At 42.9% G+C, this 20,730-nt stretch overlaps 1 protein-coding gene across 1 annotated transcript in view; it reads right to left on the bottom strand.

Annotated features, from left to right (window-relative positions):
* LOC145352889 (uncharacterized) overlaps positions 1-20,730 on the bottom strand; it is a 140,424-nt gene that overhangs the window by 49,465 nt on the left and 70,229 nt on the right. Inside the window, exons 21-23 of the mRNA XM_080203190.1 lie at positions 19,621-19,709; positions 11,801-11,912; positions 10,492-10,615 (exon numbers count right to left, since the gene is read on the bottom strand). Of these exons, the coding sequence (XP_080059316.1) occupies positions 10,492-10,615; positions 11,801-11,912; positions 19,621-19,709 (325 nt within the window). The remainder of the gene's footprint in view (positions 1-10,491; positions 10,616-11,800; positions 11,913-19,620; positions 19,710-20,730) is intronic.

The following is a 20,730-nucleotide window of genomic DNA, read 5'->3' as shown; positions in this document are numbered from 1 at the left end:
CGGGGTGCGTGGGGTCCTTAATTATGCTGGCTGCTTTGCCGAGGCAACGGGAAGTGTAGGCACAGTCAATGGATGGGAGGCTGGTTTGCGTGACAGAGTGGGCTAAAATCACAGCCTTTTATAGTTTCTTGCAGTCTTGGGCAGAACAGGAGCCATACAAAGTGTGATACAACCAGAAAGATAAGATGTTTCAGCTTGATATCAGATTATCGTCATAACACACCCACACCACCCACACACACACATTCAGAGCGTATTCAAGTAAATTACTATAGATGCTGGAATCTGAAACAAAAACAGAAAATGCTGCAAAATCTCACATTTCTGACAACATCTATATAGAGAGAGAACAACTAAATGTTTCAAGTCTGGATGACACTTGCCATGGATTTTTTTTAAGAGTTGTCTCCACACAAGAAAAGGTAGAAATTTGGAACTGTCTCTCAAACATCACCCTTGCATATCTCCTCTTGTCATGCAATGCCCTGAAACCTGGTGGTGGTCTCACAGATCACCAGGAATTTAAGTTGCTTTGGCAACATGCACATTTACATGCCCGTTGTTACCAGGAGCTCTGAATAGTGATGGGGAAGGCTCCAACTTTCTTTTTAATATTTCCCTCTCCCTGACCATCCGCTACTTGCGTGGGTTGGAAGGATGTGCAGATTGATAATCAACTCGTTTGACCATATTATGAACGCATCTTTCCTTGCCCATCAAGTCTTGAATAGGACTCTTATTCCAAGGCAGGGACACCACCCTTTGGTGCCACAAGATCTCCCTCCTCAGGGTTGCAGCAAGTCTACCTCAGCTGTAACCAGAATCAAACCTATGCTGATGGCATTCACCATGTATCATTGAAAACCCAAGTTTAGCACTGGGGGAAAGCACTTTGGGCTTTGCATGGCTCTCATTCCATCTTACAACAGAAAAATCCAAGACTTGGACTGCATTTAACCTCACAAATGCAGTGTCAATCCTCAGCAAAACTAACTTCTCACAATGTACTTTCTTCTATGGCAGAGACTAAACAGTGGTACGGTGGTTGGCACTGCTGCCTCACAGTGCCAGGGACCCAGGTTTGTTTCCCGGCTCGGGTCACCGTCTGTGTGGAATTAGTACGTTCTCCCCATATCTGCGTGGGGTTCCTCCCATAGTCCAAAGATGTGCGGATTAGGTGGATTGGCCATGCTAAATTGCCCGATGGTGTCAGGGGGATAACTAAGGTAAATGCATGGGGATAGGGCTTGGGTGGGATTGCGGTCGATGCAGACTCAATGGGCCAAATGGCCTCCTTCTTGCACTGTAGGATTCAATGATTCTAACACAGTCTGGGTGACCACTTTTCTGAGCACTTCTGTTCAGTCAACAAGAGTAACTCTTCCATTAACTTTCAATTAAGCTCTTACTCTTGACATTGAGTTTTACAATTTCAGAGAGCCAACCTCTGCCCCTGTGATATAGGGGGACTAATTAGGCTAATAAACAACCATAGATTGAGGAACACTAACATAACACTAATGTTAGAATGAATGCTCCTGGATTATGGGAACTTAAGCCAGCCAGGACTGTTACCACAGAAGATGGCTCGGGTACGATTAACAAATATTCCTCATTTAAAACATGTATTTTGAACTTACATGATGGATGTGTTTTTTTGGTTACGTTTTGTGAACCTTCAGTCAGTGACAGGAAAGGAACAACAGTTCCACTGAAAGCAGTAATGCTATCAGCAGTGGTCGGGAACAAGATGGCTACCAATGCTAGCCTTATGAATAGGGTCAGACAACTCCAAGAGATAATGCAGGTGGGCAGGTAGACATGAAGAATTTCTCAGGGTCAGATGAGAATCAGGTAACTTAATAACAAATGAAATCCCATTAGGTCATGATGTGTATTGTTGTTGGCTGGGGTTAATGATAGGATGGTTATTGACTGATTTGTATTGACGTTTACTGGATAATACCCACCGGAAAGATTTTGGGAATGTATAATTGCCTTCACCAGGGCATTATTCTACTGGCTGATATCCGGCTGCCTGCAGTCTATGCCTCGAGTGCAGGACTTCCTCAAATCATTCTTCCATTTGATCGTTTGGTTAAATAAAGTCACGTCTTCAGAATCAGCACGCTGCATTTTGAGTCTTTGTATTTAGCTCAAGTCTGAGCAAATACATAGCCTTGAGAGGAAACCCCCATCTCCACACTGTTTTTGTCTTTTTGTTTTGGATGATTCCACATCTCCTCTCCTAGGCATGTTTTTTTTGTTTCTTGTCCTATTGCTGTCTCTTTGCCGCAGACCATTGCCCCTTCTCTAATTTAAAATCTTCTCCTTCCAATTTTGTTTTTTTTCCTCCCTTTCCCCTGTTACATTTCTAACTTTTCTCAGATTTGACAAAATGTCATTGATCTGAAATGCTCTATTTCTCTCTTCACACGTGCTCCCAGACCTGCTGAGTATTTCCAGCACTTTCTCCTAACTCAAATTTCCAGCATTTACAGTATTTTGCTTTGCACTTTATGCCAAGTTAACATGAAGACACTTCTTACCTCAGGAGATTTTGGCCAATTTTCCGCAGAAAAGATTTGCACGTGAAAATTAACCAAGCTTTTTTTAAAAACCTTTAACAATCAAAGTAAGCACAGTGTATTTCCGTATTTTGTTTAAAAAGAGATGGTAGGTAACAATCTATTCCAAAAATTCATCAGATATAAATAAATTGAAAACTATTTTACACCCCACATTAGAATAGAATCTGTACAATGTAGAAAGAGGCCATTTGGCCCATCAAGTCTACACCAAATACAATGCCAACCAGGCCCTATTCCCATAACCCCTCATATTCACCCTGCTAATTCCCCGATACTAGGGTTAATTTAGCTTGGCCAATCAACCCAACCCGCACATCTTTGGACTGTGGGAGGAAACCGGAGCACAGGCAGGAAACCCACACAGACACAGGAATAATGTGCAGACGCGGCACAGACCTGAGGCCAGAATTGCACCCAGTTCCCTGGATCTGTGAGGCAGCAGTGCTAACCACCGTACCGCTCAATTTTTATTTTTCTGTTTTCCTTGTTCAGGCACCTCACACCAGGAACACACTTGTTCATCTTTCATGGTGAAGATGATGATTGTAAGACGATTGGAGAAGGCATTGGACTGAAGAACCTTCGGGCCACAGGAGTGGTAACAAGTTTAAACTTGCAACAAACTGGACTGATCAAATCCACGTTGAGGCCTAGACAAAGGAAGGCATGGTCAGTAAAGTCTCTCTGTGAAGGACAAATAGATGTTTGAAAGCCAATCAGGTGAGCTGAAATTGGTTTCTGGCAAAAATGGCTGGAGACAGACATCCTGGCATGACAGTAATTGGAAGCCAAGAATTTAAAAGTGCGAGACGATCTGAATTGCAGTTGGGAGGGAGTGACATAGTCACTAGAAAAGGTGCAAGAAGTTCTGAGTGGATTGGCCAACTGGGCAAGCTCCAGCACATAGGAATGCCAAGCAACTGGTATTATTATTATTTTCAAATTAAAGGCAGCTGGAAACAATACTCTCCATTATTGTAAGTGTCAAGGTCCAACCCAAAGTAATTATCCTATGTTATGTTCATCATCTGGAGGGCTTTGTAGTGTTGTGACTGCAAACATCAACCTGTGCCTGAAAGTTTCTGCTGCAAATAGGAGAGGAAATCATCAATGATTGATTTATGATTCAATTACCTGCTTGGAATTTCCTCCCCTTCCATTTTCTCTCTGCCTCTGATACGTACTTACGTTTAAAGGAGGCTACAGTTTCTTTTTATTTGGTTGCATCAAGTGCAGCTATTCAAGGCAAACCTATTCCAGAACTTGAGACCAATATCCAAACTCTTAAACAAAGCCTTCAGAGAGAGTATCCTCCTTTGTAAAGGTCCTTTGACTCTCCACACAGACTGGTCTTGGATGCCACTGTTAACTGTGGGTGTTTTTCTCCGGCCGGTGTTCAATCACAACCAGGAAATGTCACGCTAGGACAGCTTCGCAAGAGAGAGAGAGAAAAAGACTCGCTGTTTATTCCTGATCACTGAGCCCTTATGGCACACGAGTTACCCTGGCTGCCACCTACGACTGTGCAAGTCTCTTCCTTGTAGATACTAAAATACAACCCAGAAGTGCCACATTGGGCAGCTTCACGAGAGAAAGAGACTACTGTTTATTACTGACCAGTGGACCCCCTTGAGATGAGCAGTTTTGAAGTGCTTGGCCCCTTTACAGTTCTGTAAGAGTTCTGGATTTTTAGTGACTCACCAAGATGGACAATGAAAGACAGAGAGAGACAAGTCAAAGTTAATTTAAAAATAATTTATACAAGAATAACCCCAACCAAACTCAGTCAGTAAAACACAGACATTACAATAATATGCTATGGAAGGAAAATTCTAACAGCACAACATAAATTCTTAGCATTACACAAAAACGAGAAGAAACTTTTACCTAATTGGGGAATTTCTGAAGGCTGAGAGAATATACTCACCACTCCTTGGATTGTTTTAAAAAAACAAAAAGTCCCTGCTGCTGGATCTTCCTTGCTCTTTCCTCTGCCGCAAAGTAGTTGTCTGGCTGGACACCTGAATTTACTCCTTCCTGACTTCACAACTCTCCTGCCCCAAACTTCACAGAACTCCTTTCCCAGTTAGCTGCTGAAAGGTCAATCACCTCTCCTCCTTGTGTCCTCTTGGCCAGAGTTTGATTTTTTTTTAAAAGGCAGTTCCTTAATCAAATTGGCTGACTTCTTCCATTGGTCAGTTTCAAAACAATGGGGTGCAAAGTGCTTACAGGATGAAATTGATTTGATCAGTTTCAACGACTAAGAGCGCAAACCGTTTTAGGAGGTATCTGATGGGCTGCCAAGTGTCCCAAAATGGTTTCCTGGAACTGATAAATGTTTTCCCATTAGTGGAGGCATTATTCTACATAGCTGGGGTAAGACTCTGTACCATTTCCATTGTCTCTCTTGTAGTTGGTCAGGGCTACTGACACCCCACTGCATAATTTTGTCAGATAGCTTTGCCACGACTCATGGCTCTTTTTGTTCACTCCTTGGATCATAGAATCATAGAACCCTACAGTGCAGAAAGAGGCCCTTCGGCCCATCAAGTTTGCACCGAACACAATCCCACCCAGACCCTACCCCAATATCCCGACATATTATACCCACTAATCCCTCTAACGTACGCATCCCTGGACACTAAGGGGCAATTTCTTAGCATGGCCAATCAACCTAACCTGCACATCTTTGGATGGTCTAGCGGTGTTGCATATTCTGATGTCTCGCCATTTTGCTTGAACGTAACCTTTTAAAATAATACTGTCTTTAAAATGTCTGTTGTTCCACTTGAAATTGGCCACGTTGTATCAGGTTTAGTATAATGTCCGTGCATCCTATGCTGTTCATCCAAGTGAGAGATTTGCTGCATCTTACACCTTTAACTGCCATGAGAATCCATCCCACACTCAAGCCCTTCACAGATGATTCACTTTGGTATGCAATTGTTAGACATTTTGCTTACATATTCAGCCCAACTCAGTTGTGACTATCTCAATATGATTAGATGTTTGACAGCTTCTCACCACGGCATCAGGACACAGTTCAAGCCTCACATATGTGGAGCAGCAAGCAAGACCTTTGCTCTGCGGACCTTGTTCGGTCAGCAGACTTGATTCCTAGAATGATGTTTCTGAAATCTGCCAAATGAAGTGAAGAAGGGACAAAGGCCTATGCCACAAGGGAATACTGGGAATTGTAGGATATCTTTACAGAACATAAAAGTTCATGCCATCCCTGAAAACAGCTCAAGACAGCTTCAGTGTAACCAAACAAGGCAGGAGTGTGGCTACTAGGGGATTTTCACAGTAACTTCATTGCAGTGTTAATGTAAGCCTACTTATGACTAATAAATAAACTTTAAACTTTATTCGTCTTCCTTTGGGAAAACAACTTGTAAAATCTTTTTCAAGGTATTGTTGAAATTAGCAATATGCTTAGATATATACGCAGCTTGAAATACGTAAAGACGAGGTTAGTCCCGCAAGTTTTGTTTTTTCTGGAAACTTCATGTTAGATGAGTTTTTTTTTAAGGTGATGACAGCTGTAACACAAGCACCTGAGGTCAGATGAGAGTGAATAGGCTAGTAAATATTTAGAACAAATAATACTATAAAACTTTTCATTTAACCACGCCCATTGAAATACATTTGTGTGGAACCAAATAGAAGATGTTTGAGTGAACATCACCATGGTTCAACTGCCTGGTAAGGAATTAGAATAGATATACTGGTTTGCCATTGGAGGCAGTTCAGTAGACCTTGAACAGTTTTGGCTGGTGATACGACATACAATTTAATTAAACTTCTGCAAATTATTTTTGAAGGCCAGGTATGGGATGTTTCTGGGAGAAATGCAACTCAACAGTGAAAATAGTTCACGGTACCATCAGAAAAAGATGAAGAGTGAATGATCAAGGTTAGAAGGTAAGGAATAGCATTGAAAACAGGATTTTCAATTCAAGGCTTAGACAAATAACTTTTTCTAGGGTTTTTTGAAATAAAGTAAATCTTGAAAGGTCAAAAGGGCCTCATCCAAGGACACCCAGAAAAAGGGTATAAAGTGGACAGCTCAGTGCAGTTAAGGAGGGGGAACTCTCAAGGAAGACTCTTGTCCAACTCTCCTGAGTGGTTTGAGAAGCTTTGCATTTATTCATTCATGGGACGTGGCATCATTGGCTGAGACAGCATTTATGCCCATCCTTAATTGTCCTGCAGGTGGTAGTGGTGACCCAACTTCTTCAGTTACTGCAGCTCAAGGAGTGCAGGTAAATCCACAGTGCTGTTAGGGAGGGCATTCCACAATTTTGACACAGAATTGGTGATATATTTCCAAACCAGCATGGTGAGTAGCTTGGAGGGCAACTTCGAGATTGTGGTGTTCCCATACATCTGCTGTAGCTCCACTCATTCAGGCAAGGGGAGTGTAGTTCATCACACTCCTGGCTTGTGCCTTGTAGTTGGTGGAACAGGCTTTGGGAGGGTAGATGCTCTATTACTCATCACGGAATTCCCAGGCTCTGACCTCCTCTTCCAGCCCCAGTATTTATATGGCTGATCTAGTTCAGTTTCTGCTCAATGGCAAACCCTCAGAATATTGACAGTGAAAATTCAGTGATTGTAATGCCACTGAAGACTATGGGGAGATGATTCAATTCTCCTTTTTTGGAGATGGTCAGTGCCTGGCAGTTTTGGGTCATGAATGCAGCTTGCCACTTACTTACCCAGTCTGAATGCTGTCCAGATCTTACCACACATGGACATTGGATGCTTCAGCATGAGAAGTTATGACTGCATGGTGTTCTGCACCAATCAATAGCATATATCTCCACTTAAAATGGCACATTGATGAAGCCGCTGGAGACCCGCTTCATGAATATTGCTGCATGAATACAGGTGGGAAAGTACTGGACAAGGGGAGAGAGAGAGACAGAGAGAAAATGGAGTCAAAATAGGAAGAAATGAGTTCCATTGGTCAACGAGGACCATCTTGGTTGTGGATTTTAAGGAGGTGGTAAAAACAGACCATGCAGTGTTGATGGACTACCAGGTTGGAAACTTCCAAATCCAAATTTGCTATCACTTCATCACTACTTACTTTCAGGTCCCAACTTACAATGCATGAGCCAGGGAAGAGAAAAGGCCATTCAGCCAATGAAAGTCATTTCCATAGTAACTCTTATTAACTCTCCTGTTTGATGTGGTGACTGGCATGTGCACACCTGTTCCTGATACCTGTCTGGTCAGTGACAGAGGTTTGTGCTCTAACAAAACTGTACACCCAGTACACATCAGACTTCTTAAAAAACAAATGATACATAACAAACTGACACTTAATTCAGATTCCAAAAACTGAGAATTAGAAAACAATTTTGAAATAGAATAGCAAGTTATATAAATGTCATAAAATAGAAAAGCAAAGAGCCAACTCGAATATATCATTTTTGAGAATCAGCTTAAGTAAAATCTAAATTTATACCAAGGATATACCAAAGATATCCTTGTTGGTCTAGTTTATGTAAATGAACCACCCAATGAGAAATGAGCCACCACCACTTTTACAAGACACATTTACATATTTAATTGGTGAGCCCTTCATTGGAGTATTTACATACTGAACATTCAAAATGCTGTACTTGATAGATATACATATCAATTCCTGTTTAGACTGGTCTTTGTCCATTAATCTTTACATAACGTTGGAAGGTAGGTCTGCTGAGGAGCAGTGGAGGATCTTTAAGGAGATCTTTCTTGGTGCTCAGCAGAAATTTATTCCGATGGTTAAAAAGGACAGTAGGAAGAGAGGTAATAAGCCGTGGATAACGAAGGAGGTGAAGGAAAGTGTTAAATTAAAAGCGGAGGAATTTAGAGTAGCTAAGAGTAGTGGGCGAGAAGAGGATTGGGAAATGTTTAAATGTCAACAAAGATTGATAAAGAAGTTGATAAAGGAGGGTAGGAGAAGCTATGAGGCTGGGCTAGCACTTAATATAAAAAAGGATAGCAAGAGTTTTTATAAATATATAAAAAGGAAGAGGCTGGCTAGGGTGAACGTTGGTCCTTTAGAGGATGAGAAAGGGGAGCTAGTGGTAGGGGATGGGGATATGGCTAAGGTCTTGAATAACTTTTTTGTTTCTGTCTTCACGGAGGAGGACGTGAATAATTTGCCAGGTGTTAGCGATGGAAAGGTGGTAGGAATGGAGGGTCTTAATGACATTACTGTTACTAGAGAGGTGGTGCTCGACAGACTGGAGGGGCTGATTGTGGACAAATCCCCAGGACCGGATGGAATGCATCCGAGGGTTCTGAAAGAAATGGCGGAGGTGATAGTGGATGCCTTGGTGGTTATTTTCCAGACGTCGCTGGATTCCGGGGAAGTGCCGGAAGATTGGAAAAAGGCTAATGTTACGCCGTTGTTTAAGAAGGGTGCCAGGCAAAAGGCGGGGAATTATAGGCTGGTTAGTTTAACGTCTGTGGTAGGTAAAATGTTAGAATCCGTCATTAAGGAGGAAATTGCGAGGCATCTTGAAGGGAATTGCTTGATAGGGCGGACGCAACACGGTTTCATTAAAGGGAAGTCGTGTCTGACAAATTTACTGGAGTTCTATGAGGATGTGTCTAGGGCAGTGGATAGAGGAGAGCCGGTGGATGTGGTCTTTCTGGATTTTCAGAAGGCGTTTGACAAGGTACCTCACAAGAGGTTATTGCAGAAGGTCAGGGGACATGGAGTTGGGGGTAGGGTGTTAGCGTGGATAGAGGATTGGTTGTCAAATAGGAGGCAGAGAGTGGGGGTCAATGGGTGTTATTCGGATTGGCGGTTGGTGACTAGTGGGGTGCCCCAGGGGTCGGTGCTGGGGCCTCAGCTATTTACCATTTATATAGATGATCTGGAGGAGGGAACCGAGTGCAGGGTGTCGAAATTTGCTGATGACGCCAAGATTGGGGGAAAGGCAAATTGTGCGGAGGGTGTGGAGAGTCTGCAGAAGGATCTAGATAGGCTGGGCGAATGGGCCAGGAAATGGCAAATGGAATTTAATGTTGGCAAGTGTGAGGTGGTCCACTTTGGTAGGAAGAATGGTAGGAAGGACTATTACTTACGTGGCGAAAAACTGCAGCAGGCGACAGTGCAGAGGGACCTCGGGGTCCTTGTGCATGAGTCGCAAAAACCCAGCTTGCAGGTGCAGCAGGTGGTCAGGAAGGCAAATGGGATGCTGGCCTTCATAGCGAGGGGGATTGAATATAAAAGTAGGGAGGTCTTGCTGCAGCTGTATAGGGCATTGGTGAGGCCGCAGCTGGAGTACTGTGTGCAGTTTTGGGCGCCGCACCTGCGCAAGGATATTTTGGCCCTGGAGGGAGTGCAGAGGAGGTTTACTAGGCTGATACCGGAGTTGAGGGGATTGAGCTATGAGGCTGAATAAACTAGGCTCGTACTCGTTAGAGTTTAGAAGAATGAGGGGAGATCTCATTGAGACGTATAAGATGATGAATGGGATGGATAGGATAGAGGTGGAGAGACTCTTCCCGCTCAAAAAAGACAGTAGGACTAGGGGGCACAGCCTCAAGATAAAGGGGAGGCGGTTTAGAACGGAGTTGAGGAGGAACTTCTTCACTCAAAGGGTGGTGAATCTCTGGAATTCTCTGCCCGTTGAAGTGGTGGAGGCTGCCTCGCTAAATATTTTTAAGAAGCGGGTTGATGGGTTCTTGATAAGAGAGGGGATTAAGGGTTATGGGGAGAGGGCGGGAAAGTGGAACTGAGCCACAACAGATCAGCCATGATCTTATTGAATGGCGGGGCAGGCTCGAAGGGCTAGATGGCCTACTCCTGCTCCTATTTCTTATGTTCTTATGTTCTTATAACCAATTCTAAAGCAAATCCTCTAAACATGGCAATCACTATTAGGAGCACCTGTGACTTCAAGATGGGGCTTTGTAGTTTTTCTCCTTCTTTCTTGCGTTGCAGGCTGTTGACTCAAAACCAAAAGGAATGTTGAACGAAAATAGTGCACCAGTGCATAATCCTCAAACTGTTCCTGTGCATGTAGACAGACAAGTTCATACAAGACACACCAAAGTTACTGTAGAAAACATCTGGTGTTGGACGGACCCACAGCAGTGCTTCTCTGGAATCTGTCCTCAATTACATTACAGCCTTCTGCGATCAGTTCAAGAATAAATTGTTTGGATTTAATTCAGTTTCACCAATTTCATCATTTACCCATTTCTGTCCTCCTCTCCTGAGCATTAAAAATGCAGAAGACGACATTTCGTTTCTCACCCAAAGGGCTGTATGTTCTTTGCAAATCAAGTTTGTGCTTATTTGACTGCAGTTTAGGGGGTGGGGAATCAACTTTCACCCACATTCACACACATACATATTCCAGCATGAATCATTGTAGAATATTCACATAGGAACACCACCCAAACTTTCCTCTATGCTGTCCAGAAAGGAGAGATCAATTGTAATGCCCCAAAGTCTCAGATCAGGTAAATTGTTACAAGTATTGGACCTTTTCGATTGTATGGCTGAGTAAACAACCCAGCAGTGTCTTCAGTCCACATAAAAATTCTACTTTTCCATGTGCTACCTCTAAAGTCAAATGTCTCATGACAATGACAAGATCTGTTGAATCATGTAATTTCAACATTTAAATTGCAAAAGAAGTGTTTATAATACAAGTTAATAAAGCTCGTAACATTAAGGCACAGAACTGCTTACTGCTATTCGTCCACTCAATTACATATTCAAAAATGGGGTTTAGAGAACCTTATGAAATTTAGGGCTGCATGGTGACACATGATTAGAACTGCTATCTCACATTTGGTGACTGTGTGGAGTTTGCATGTTTTCCTTGTGTCTACATGGGTTTTCTCCAGGTGCTCTGGTTTCCTCCCACAATCCAGTGGATTGGCTATGCTAAATTGCCCCATAATGTCCCAAGATGTGTAGGTTAGGGGGATTTGTGGGGTAAATGCGTGGGGTTACAGGGATAGGGCAGGGGTGGGTCTGGGAAAGATGCTTTGTTGGAGAGTCAGTGCAGACTCAATAGGCTGAATGGCCTCCCTTCTGCACTGGAGGGATTCTATGATTATAGGAGTTTATATTCTCATTTTGGTCCTTGGTGAGTAGAAATATCTTTGATGGTAAGAATTTAGAACATCATATCTGCATTTTACAACCCAATGAAGAATTTTGAAACTCAATATAAGTATCACACTATACGGTCTCTGCAATTAGCAGATCCACAAAGACATGGAATTTCTTCTTCAGGTATGCTTCCTGTTGAATATCTGTAGTCCCATGTCAACTCTGATCCTGCTTTGATATACCTAACAAACAAATAACAAGAGCATAAGTCACTCAACTGAGGAACACCATGGTCTGTTTTGTTAAAGTAGGTTTCAATCCACTGAGCTCACATAACACCATATATGATGGGGATTGAACGCAATTAAACATAGTGTGTGTGTTCGGCTACATATTATAATTACATGGATGGCACAGTAGCACAGTTGTTAGCACTGCTGCCTTGCAGCTCCAGGGACCTGGGTTCGATTCCCAGCTTGGGTCACTGTCTGTGTGGAGTTTGCATGTTCTCCTTGTGTCTGCGTGGGTTTCCTCCAGGTGCTCCGGTTTCCTCCCACAGTCCAAAGATATGCGGGTTAGGTCAATTGGCCATGCTAAAATTGCCACTTAGTGTCCTGAGATGTGTAGGTTAAAGGGATTAGCGCAAAATATGTGGGGGTAGGGCCTGGGTGGAATTTTGGTTGGTGCAGACTCGATGGGCCTAGTGGCCTCTTTCTGCACTAAGGTTTATATTATTCTATAATGCAATGTTGGACCTTTTTGCATTATCCTTACGAAACTTGTCCAGTTCAATATCAAGAAGGTACCCTAATTAATAAATTAGGCTCACTACTTCAGTATCACTTAATGCGGCTAACAGTTCTAATCAATTTGGTTAGAATACTGAATGAGACCATTCAGCCCACTGTGCCTGTGCCAGCTTTCTGCTAGAGCAACTTGGTTATTCCCACATTCTGGTCCTTTCCATTAGCCCTGCAAATCTCTCTTCAGGTAGTTATCACATTCCCTTATGAAACTCCTCTACCACACAAATCAGGTAGTGCATTCCAAATCCTAACCAGAGTAAAAGAGTTTTTCCTCCTGTTGCCACTGGCTCATTTGCCAATCACTTTAAATCAATGTTTTCTGGTTCTCAACCCTTTCATCAATGGGAAGTTTCTAGATCCAAACTGTTAGGACCCCCGCCATTAATTTTGAACATTTCTGTCAAATCTCCTCTCAACCTTTTTTCCCCACTAAGCAGAACCTTATTTTCTCCAATCTATCCACGCAACGAAACTCCGTCACCACTAGATCCATTCTCATAATAGTGAAGATTTCCTCTTCTGCTTGTCGCTTTTAAATGTCGAATGGCAGGGGGGGCGAGCGAAGAGAGGAGGTTGATGTGATAAAAGCAATATACTGCAGATGCTGGAAACCCAAAATAAAAGCAGAAAATGCAGGAAAACCAGCATCTGAGTATTCTCGCTCTATCTGGACCCCTCCCTCGAGCCTCCTCCTCGCTCTTGATCTCTTTGTTGAGAATTGTTGGCATGATATCGACTGATTTCTCTGCTACTCTCACCCACTCCAACCTGTCTCCTTCTGAACTTTCTGCATTCTGTACTCAGGTTCAACCCTGACTTTATCAATCTGCAGGCAAGGATGGTGCTGCTGTTATTTGGCATACTGACCACTACTTCGCAGAGGCCAAATGTCAACTCTGACACTTCTTCCTACCTACTACTGCACCATGTCCCCACCACCAAACATCAAGCTACTGTTTCCAGAACTGTCACTGATCTCATCTCCTCTGGAGATACTCCATACACAGTTTCCAATTTTAACATTCCCTAATCCCCCACTGCCCACTCCTACCTCCTTCCTAAAATCCACAAACAGGACAGACCCCTCAAATCAGCCTGTTCCTGCCCCACAGAACTAACTTCTTTCCATTTTGACTAAATTGTCTCTCCCATTGTCCAGTTCCTTCCCACCTACATTCAGAAATTCATGATGCCCTACGTCATACTGACAATTTCCAGTTTCCTGGTCCTAAACATCTCCTCTAAACACTCCTTTCAGATGAAGCGGGATTTAACTTGCATCTCCTTCAATATGGTTTGTAGTTGCTGCTCCTAATAGGATCTCTTCACATTGGGGAGCGTAAATGCAGACTGGGTGACCCTTAGTGGAACATCTTCGCTTAGTCTGCGAACCTGACCTTGACGACTTGTTGGTTGCCATTTCAACTCACCATCCTGTTCTCATGCCCACATGTCCATCTTTAGCCTGCTGCAATGATTTAGTGAAGCCCAATGCAAACTTGAGGACCAGCACCTCAAGTTCCGATTCGGCACTTTACAAACTTATGGACTTGGCATTAAGATCAACAACTTCGGATCATGAACTCTCCTCCATCTTGACTCCCACCCTCTCCTTTTTTAATCCAATTCTTTGTCCCAGTCAAGGAAAGTACTGAGGATCTTTGGAAGTTGCTGAGTGAAACTTAGGAATGAAAATATGGGGCATTGAGTAGTTGAGGGAAGGAAAAACTAGGTGAAGAAAACAGTGTAGGCAATGGATGTAAGGGGAAAAAATCCAGCTATGTGAAAAGGATAGCATTGATTTGACTATTAGCATATAGTGAAAAGTATTGTTTCTTGCCTGCTACACAGACAAAACATACCGTACGTAGGAAAAGAAAGGAGAGAGAGTGCAGGATGTAGTGTTGCAGTCATAACTAGGGTATGGCATTGTTACAGATTTAAAAGAGTTAGAATAAAGTTTTAGAAGTACAGAATAAGAGTAAAAGATAGAATTAGAAGGTATGCTGGACACAGCTTGCAAGAAGTCGCCTTGCTCTGTTGCCATCTTGATTATCATAATAATAGGCTATCATTAGCATAGAACATTACATTAAAGACAGAGACCAAGGAACAAAATAATAGCAAGCATCAGAAATCACACATCTTCAGGCGAAGGTAACTGGGGCTTTCCAAAGTTCCCTTGACTTGGGAACCATTCTTTTAATTTGAAAATTTATGCATGCCATTCTGTTATTCAAGAAAGGAAGGGGGAAGTCAGCTTAACATTTATTGTTAGAAAATTGATAAGAGCCTGTCATTAAAGGGGAGCTTAACTGAAAGCCTTAAAGTTTTTCAGTTCACCAGCAAGAGCCAGTATGGTTTGATTAAGGGGAGATTACGCTTGGTGAACCTAATTGAATTTTTTGAAGAGGTGACTAAAGTAGTGGACAGGGAATGTCCATGGATGTTGTTTAAATGGACTTTCAGAAGCCATTTGGTAAAGTTCCTCATTAATGATTGTTAGCTAAAGTCAAAGCCCTTAGAAATTAAGGCAAATTACCGACCCGATTGCAAAGCTGTCCAAGTGAAATCAGTCAGGATAATAGGCAGTTTCTCTGATTGAAAAGCTATGATTAAAAATATCATGAGGATGTGTCAAGGCTTCAACTATTCATTAAAGATTGATGATGTAGTAGAAAGTCTCATATCTAAGTTTGCACATGACACAAAAGTAGACAACATTGTAAGCAGTGCAAGTGAAAGCATAAAATTACGAAGACATCAATGGATTAAGCGAATAGACAACTGTATGAATGAAATCTTATTAAATGTAAACAAAGGTGAGGTCACCCACTTTGGACCATGGAAAAACAGAAGAGTTCTAAATGGTGAAAAGCCAGAAATAGTAGAGTTCCAAAGAATCTAGGTACATAGATCATGAAAATGTCAACAGGCACAGAAAATAAACAAGAGAGCAAGTTGAATGTTGGCCTTTACATCTAGAGGGCTTGTATGCAAGGGGCTAATAGTCATGCAAAGCCAGGACTAAACCACACCCAAGACAAGACCACAGCCAAGTCTTGAGAGCTCTTCCCGGCACCAAGCCTTTGGAAGGGTATACTGGCCTTGTAAAGAATGCAGTGTAGATTTACCAGAATAATGTTTGGAAAAAGGTTAAGTTGCAAGGAGGGGTTACACGAACTAGGGTTGTATTCCCTAGAATTTAGATGGTTAAGGGATAATTTGATTAAAGCTTTCATGATATTATGAGGAACAAGAACAAAGAACAACACAGCACGGGAAACAGGCCCTTCGGCCCAACAAGCCCACGCCGCCATCTTAAAGCATTTTCCTACACCTCCCTTGACCCGTGTCTATGCTTATGGTACCCCCATTGGAAACCAGATTCAGGGGAGAATAATTTAGGGACAATTTGTTACACCAAATCAGCCTAAGAGCGCATCTTTGGGGTGTGGGAGGGAACCGGAGCACCCGGAGGAACCCACGCAACCACAGGCAGAATGCGCAAACTCCCACAGACACTGGCCCAAATACATGTATCTGCACAGCTGGCAGTGATAGTCACTGAGCTGTTGTGGTGCCCATCTGCTGGTCCAGTTTTGAGCACACACAACGACGCGAAGTACTAGGCCACTCTCGAAACATCCAAGAGCAGCCCATACACGACCCACCGTGTGCATGCCCCTCGTTAGACAAGGTGGACTGACACACCTACAGAGTAAAAGAGACAAAACATCAACACATGTAGCATCAGATTTCCAGTAATGTCCCGAGGCTCTGACCTTTATTTAAAACCATCTCCTATAACCCTCCATCCCTGTTTCACTCATGTGCCTAAGTAAACCTTAAACAAGTCCAGCGTGCCTGCCTCCACCACCTTACTTCGTAGTGCATTCCATACCCCAACGACCCTTTGTGAGAAAAACCTCCCTCTAGTATCCAAATTACACCTCTCCCCCCTCACCCTTAGCTCATGACCCCTCGTGATATTTGTCTCCAATCTAGGAAAAAGCCAGCCACTGTTTACTCTATCTATACCCTTCATTATTTTATACACCTCTATCAGATCCCCCCTTAATCTCTGTCTTTCTAAGGAAAAGAGCCCCAGTTTACCCAATCTTTCCTCATAACCCAGTCCTTCCATACCAGGCAGCATCCTGGTAAACCTCCTCTGCACTGTCTCCAGGGTCTCCACATCCTTCCGGTAGTAAGGTGACCAGAACTGGACGCAGTACTCCAAATGCGGTCTAACCAACATTCTGTACAACTGTAGCATTAGACGCCAGCTCTTATACTCTATACCCCTTCCTATAAAGGCTAGCATACTGTAAGCTTTCTTCGCAATCTTCTCCACCTGGGTTTCCACCTTCAGAGACTTGGGCACTTGCACTCCCAGGTCCCTCTGCATTTCTACACTCTTAATTGGTCTACCCTTTATCATGTAACTCCTCCCTGCATTATTCCTTCCAAAATGCATCACCTCACATTTATCAGGATTAAATTCCATCTGCCATCTATCTGCCCAATATACCAGCCTATCTATATCCTGCTGTGTCACCTGACAATCCTCCTCACTATCCGCCAATCCTGCCACCTTTGTGTCATCTGCAAACTTGCTGATCACACCACATACGCCCTCTTCCAAGTCATTTATATATATTACGAATAGAAGAGGTCCCAGTACTGAGCCCTATGGCACACCACTGGTGACAGAGCTCCAGCTAGAAAAAGGACCCTTCCACTACTTCTGTCTCCTGTTGCCTAGCCAGTTTTCAATCCATCTAGATACCTGTCCCTGTATCCCATGAGCCTTAACCTTTTCTACCAGCCTACCGTGAGGGACTTTGTCAAACGCCTTACTAAAATCCATATAGATGGCATCAACGGCTCGTCCATCATCAACCGTTTTTGTCACCTCCTCAAAAAATTCTACCAGATTCGTAAGGCAAGACCTCCCCTGAAGAAAGCCATGCTGCGTATCCCTAATCAGATCGCAACGCTCCAAATGCTTATACATCCTATCCCTAAGAATTTTTTCCAACAACTTTCCTACCACTGATGTCAAACTCACTGGCCTATAATTACCAGGGTTATCCCTACTGCCCTTTTTAAACAGCGTACCACATTAGCTATCCTCCAGTCCTCTGGGATCTTACCTGTGTCCAAAGAGAAGACAAAGATTTGCGTCAGAGGCCCAGCAATTTCATCTCTCACCTCCCTAAGCAGCCTGGGATAAATACCATCAGGCCCCAGAGCTTTATCAGTTTTTATGCTACCTAAAAACCCTAACACTTCCTCCCTCGTAATGGATATTTCCTTCAACTGGTCTACAGCTCCCTCCAAGACATTACAAGACACCAAGCCCCTCTCCTTCGTGAATACCGACACAAAGTATTCATTCAGGATCTCCCCCATTCCCTCAGACTCAATGCACAGTTCCCCTCCTTTGTCCCTAAGAGGACCTATTTTCCCTCTAACCACCCTTTTGTTCCTAATAAGAGTAAAATGCCTTTGGATTTTCCTTAATCCTATCAGCCAAAGCAATTTCATGCCCCCTTTTCACCCTTCTAACTCCCCTTTTGAGCTCCCTCCTGCTCTATATTCCTCCAGTGCTCTCTCCGTTCCCAGTTGCATGGACCTAACATATGCCTCTCTCTTCTTCCTGATCAAGTCCTCAATATCCCCTGTAATCCACGGCTCTCTGATCCTGCCGTTCCCATCCTTCCTCTTTACCGGCACGTCTTTCCTGCAACCTTTTCAGTTTGCCCTTGAAAGCCTCCCACTTGCCAACCGTGGACTTACCCGCTAACAACCTCTCCCAATCAGTGTCCTTCAGCTCCTTCCTAATCCGACTATAGCTCACCTTCCCCCAGTTCAGCACCCTCCCCTTCGGACAGCACTCATCCTTTTCCATTTTTATCCTAAAGTAGACAGACTTGTGGTCACTGTTAGCCACATGTTCGCCTACTGCAACCTCAACCACCTGACCCGGCTCATTACCCAAAACTAAATCCAGTATAGCCCCCTCCCGAGTTGGGCTAGTTACGTACTGCTCCAAGGACCCTTCCAGCACACATTTTACAAATTCCTCCCCATCTGAACCCCCAGCTCTAGGCACCTTCCAATCCACTCCAGGAAGATTAAAGTCACCCACTACAACAACCCTATTCTTTCTCCAGAAGAGGAAACTACTTCAACTGTTTGGGGAGTCAGGACTCGGGGACATCATCTAAAAACTGCTGTCAAATAATTTAGAAGCAAAATTGAGAAACAATCTGCACAATACAAAAAGGAGGCTAGTAAGCAGCTCCATGTTAAATATGCACTGTCATTTTGGAAATTATTGCAAATGGACAGCAGCTCTCTTATTGCAGATGACCTCATTTGAGCATTCCCAATGCATGCAGGTGGTCAACCTAATTGGGTGACCATGCCACACTAAAAAATATAGTCCAACTGGATTACTGCATAATATTGTGGGTTCATTCAATATATGATCAGTGCAATCATCACCTCAAATTCGGGTCTTTTGTGCATACTCGTTCCTTTTGTCCCTTTTCTCAATTTTGCTTCTAAATTATTTGACTCCAGTTTTTAGATGATGTCCCCCCCAGTCCTGACTCCCCAAACAGTGGAAGTAGTTTCCTCTTTTGTACCTTATTTGTCCCGCTATTGGTGGCCCTATCTTTAGTTGCCAAGTCCTGGAGCTCTGGAATTCCATCCCTAAATCCCTCTGCCTCTTCCCTTGAATGTGCTCCTTAAAAACAATCTCTAAGTTTTTGGTCACCTGTCCTAATATCTCCATGTGGCTCAGTGTCACTATCTGTTTGATTATCTTCCTGTGAAGCATCTGGTGGTGCTCTATGTTAAAAGCACCATGTAGAAGTTGGCATAATAAATAGATGGCATCATAAATGGAAAGTAGCTTTGCTCCCAGATTGCCACAGTTTGATTTGAAAGTAGAGGATTAAATGATGAAATGTTTCAATTGATTATAGTTATTAAAAGAACAATTTTAGTAATAATATAAAATGTAATCACACTGCATAAAAATGAAAAATGACAGTTTTCTGAAAGCATTATTTGAAATAAAATCAACATATGCACTGAACAAATATTCCGATTTTATATGCTCACTTACCTGTTAGTGAAAAAAGCCACCCAGGGGAAATTCTTATCATGAGTATCTACAAAAACACTTTGTACCATGAGATTTGGATCACAGCTATGCTGCAAATAAACATATTTAAAAACATAAGTCAGCATACAGAAACCAAAGCAAGCTGAACAGCAAAATCGTGATACATGGAACTTCTTTTCAATGGAAAGTACTTTGATCCATTCCTACCCCAGCAAGCTTTAAAAAAAATACACTGGCATACAAAATTTGGGGGCAAGAGATGGTGGAGATGAAAGAGGGGAATGCAAGGAACGATTGTGCCTGAATGGCGAGGCACTTGATAATGGGCTTCAGGTATCATCATCACTGAACGGGGCAAACTATAAGGCACCTTACCAGTGAAGCTGAATTGAAAATCAGGCTATTATGAAGGCAACTGTAGCTCTCAGTTAAATGAAGGTGGTAGCAATGATTGTTGGGGAGGTGCCCATAGATCTACCAGTCAAATTTCTGGGAATTACATTTTGAAAGAACTTTCAATTTAAGAGGACATTTTTGTTTCTCCAAGGAGAGATTCTTATATTCACTCCACCACTAAGGCCACCTATTTCCAACTACATAACATTGCCAGACTTTATCCCTGCTCAGTTCATCTGCTGTTGAAACCCTCCATCATGCCTCTTATCTCCAGATTTGACGAGTCCAACACAATGCCGGACATTCTCCCACATTCCACCCTCCATAAACATAATGTACACTGAGTGACTTTCTACTCAAGTCACCTGCACCTATCCTGGGCCCCTAGACCGAACTGGCTCTCTGTTAAACAACATCTTGATTTTAAATCCTCATCTTTGTTTTCAAATCTTTAGATGGTCTCATCTCTCCCTATTCCTGTAATCTCTTGCTGCCTGACAATCCTCAGAGCTATTTGCACTCATTTATTCGAGCCTTTTGAACATCGAAGGCTAAAAATTACTCCATTATTAGTGGCCATGTCTTTGACACCTGGACTCTTAAGCTCTAAAATTTCCTCTCCAAATTCCTCCACCCTTTCTACTTCACTTTCATCCTCAGATATTCTTTAAAACGTATCTCTTTGACCAAGCTTTTAGCCATCTGCTATAAGAT

The sequence above is a fragment of the Carcharhinus amblyrhynchos genome, chromosome 15, assembly GCF_965287045.1.
Source record: "Carcharhinus amblyrhynchos chromosome 15, sCarAmb.v2.hapA, whole genome shotgun sequence".
Taxonomy (NCBI): domain Eukaryota; kingdom Metazoa; phylum Chordata; class Chondrichthyes; order Carcharhiniformes; family Carcharhinidae; genus Carcharhinus; species Carcharhinus amblyrhynchos.
This window is presented reverse-complemented; position numbering and strand designations above follow the sequence as displayed.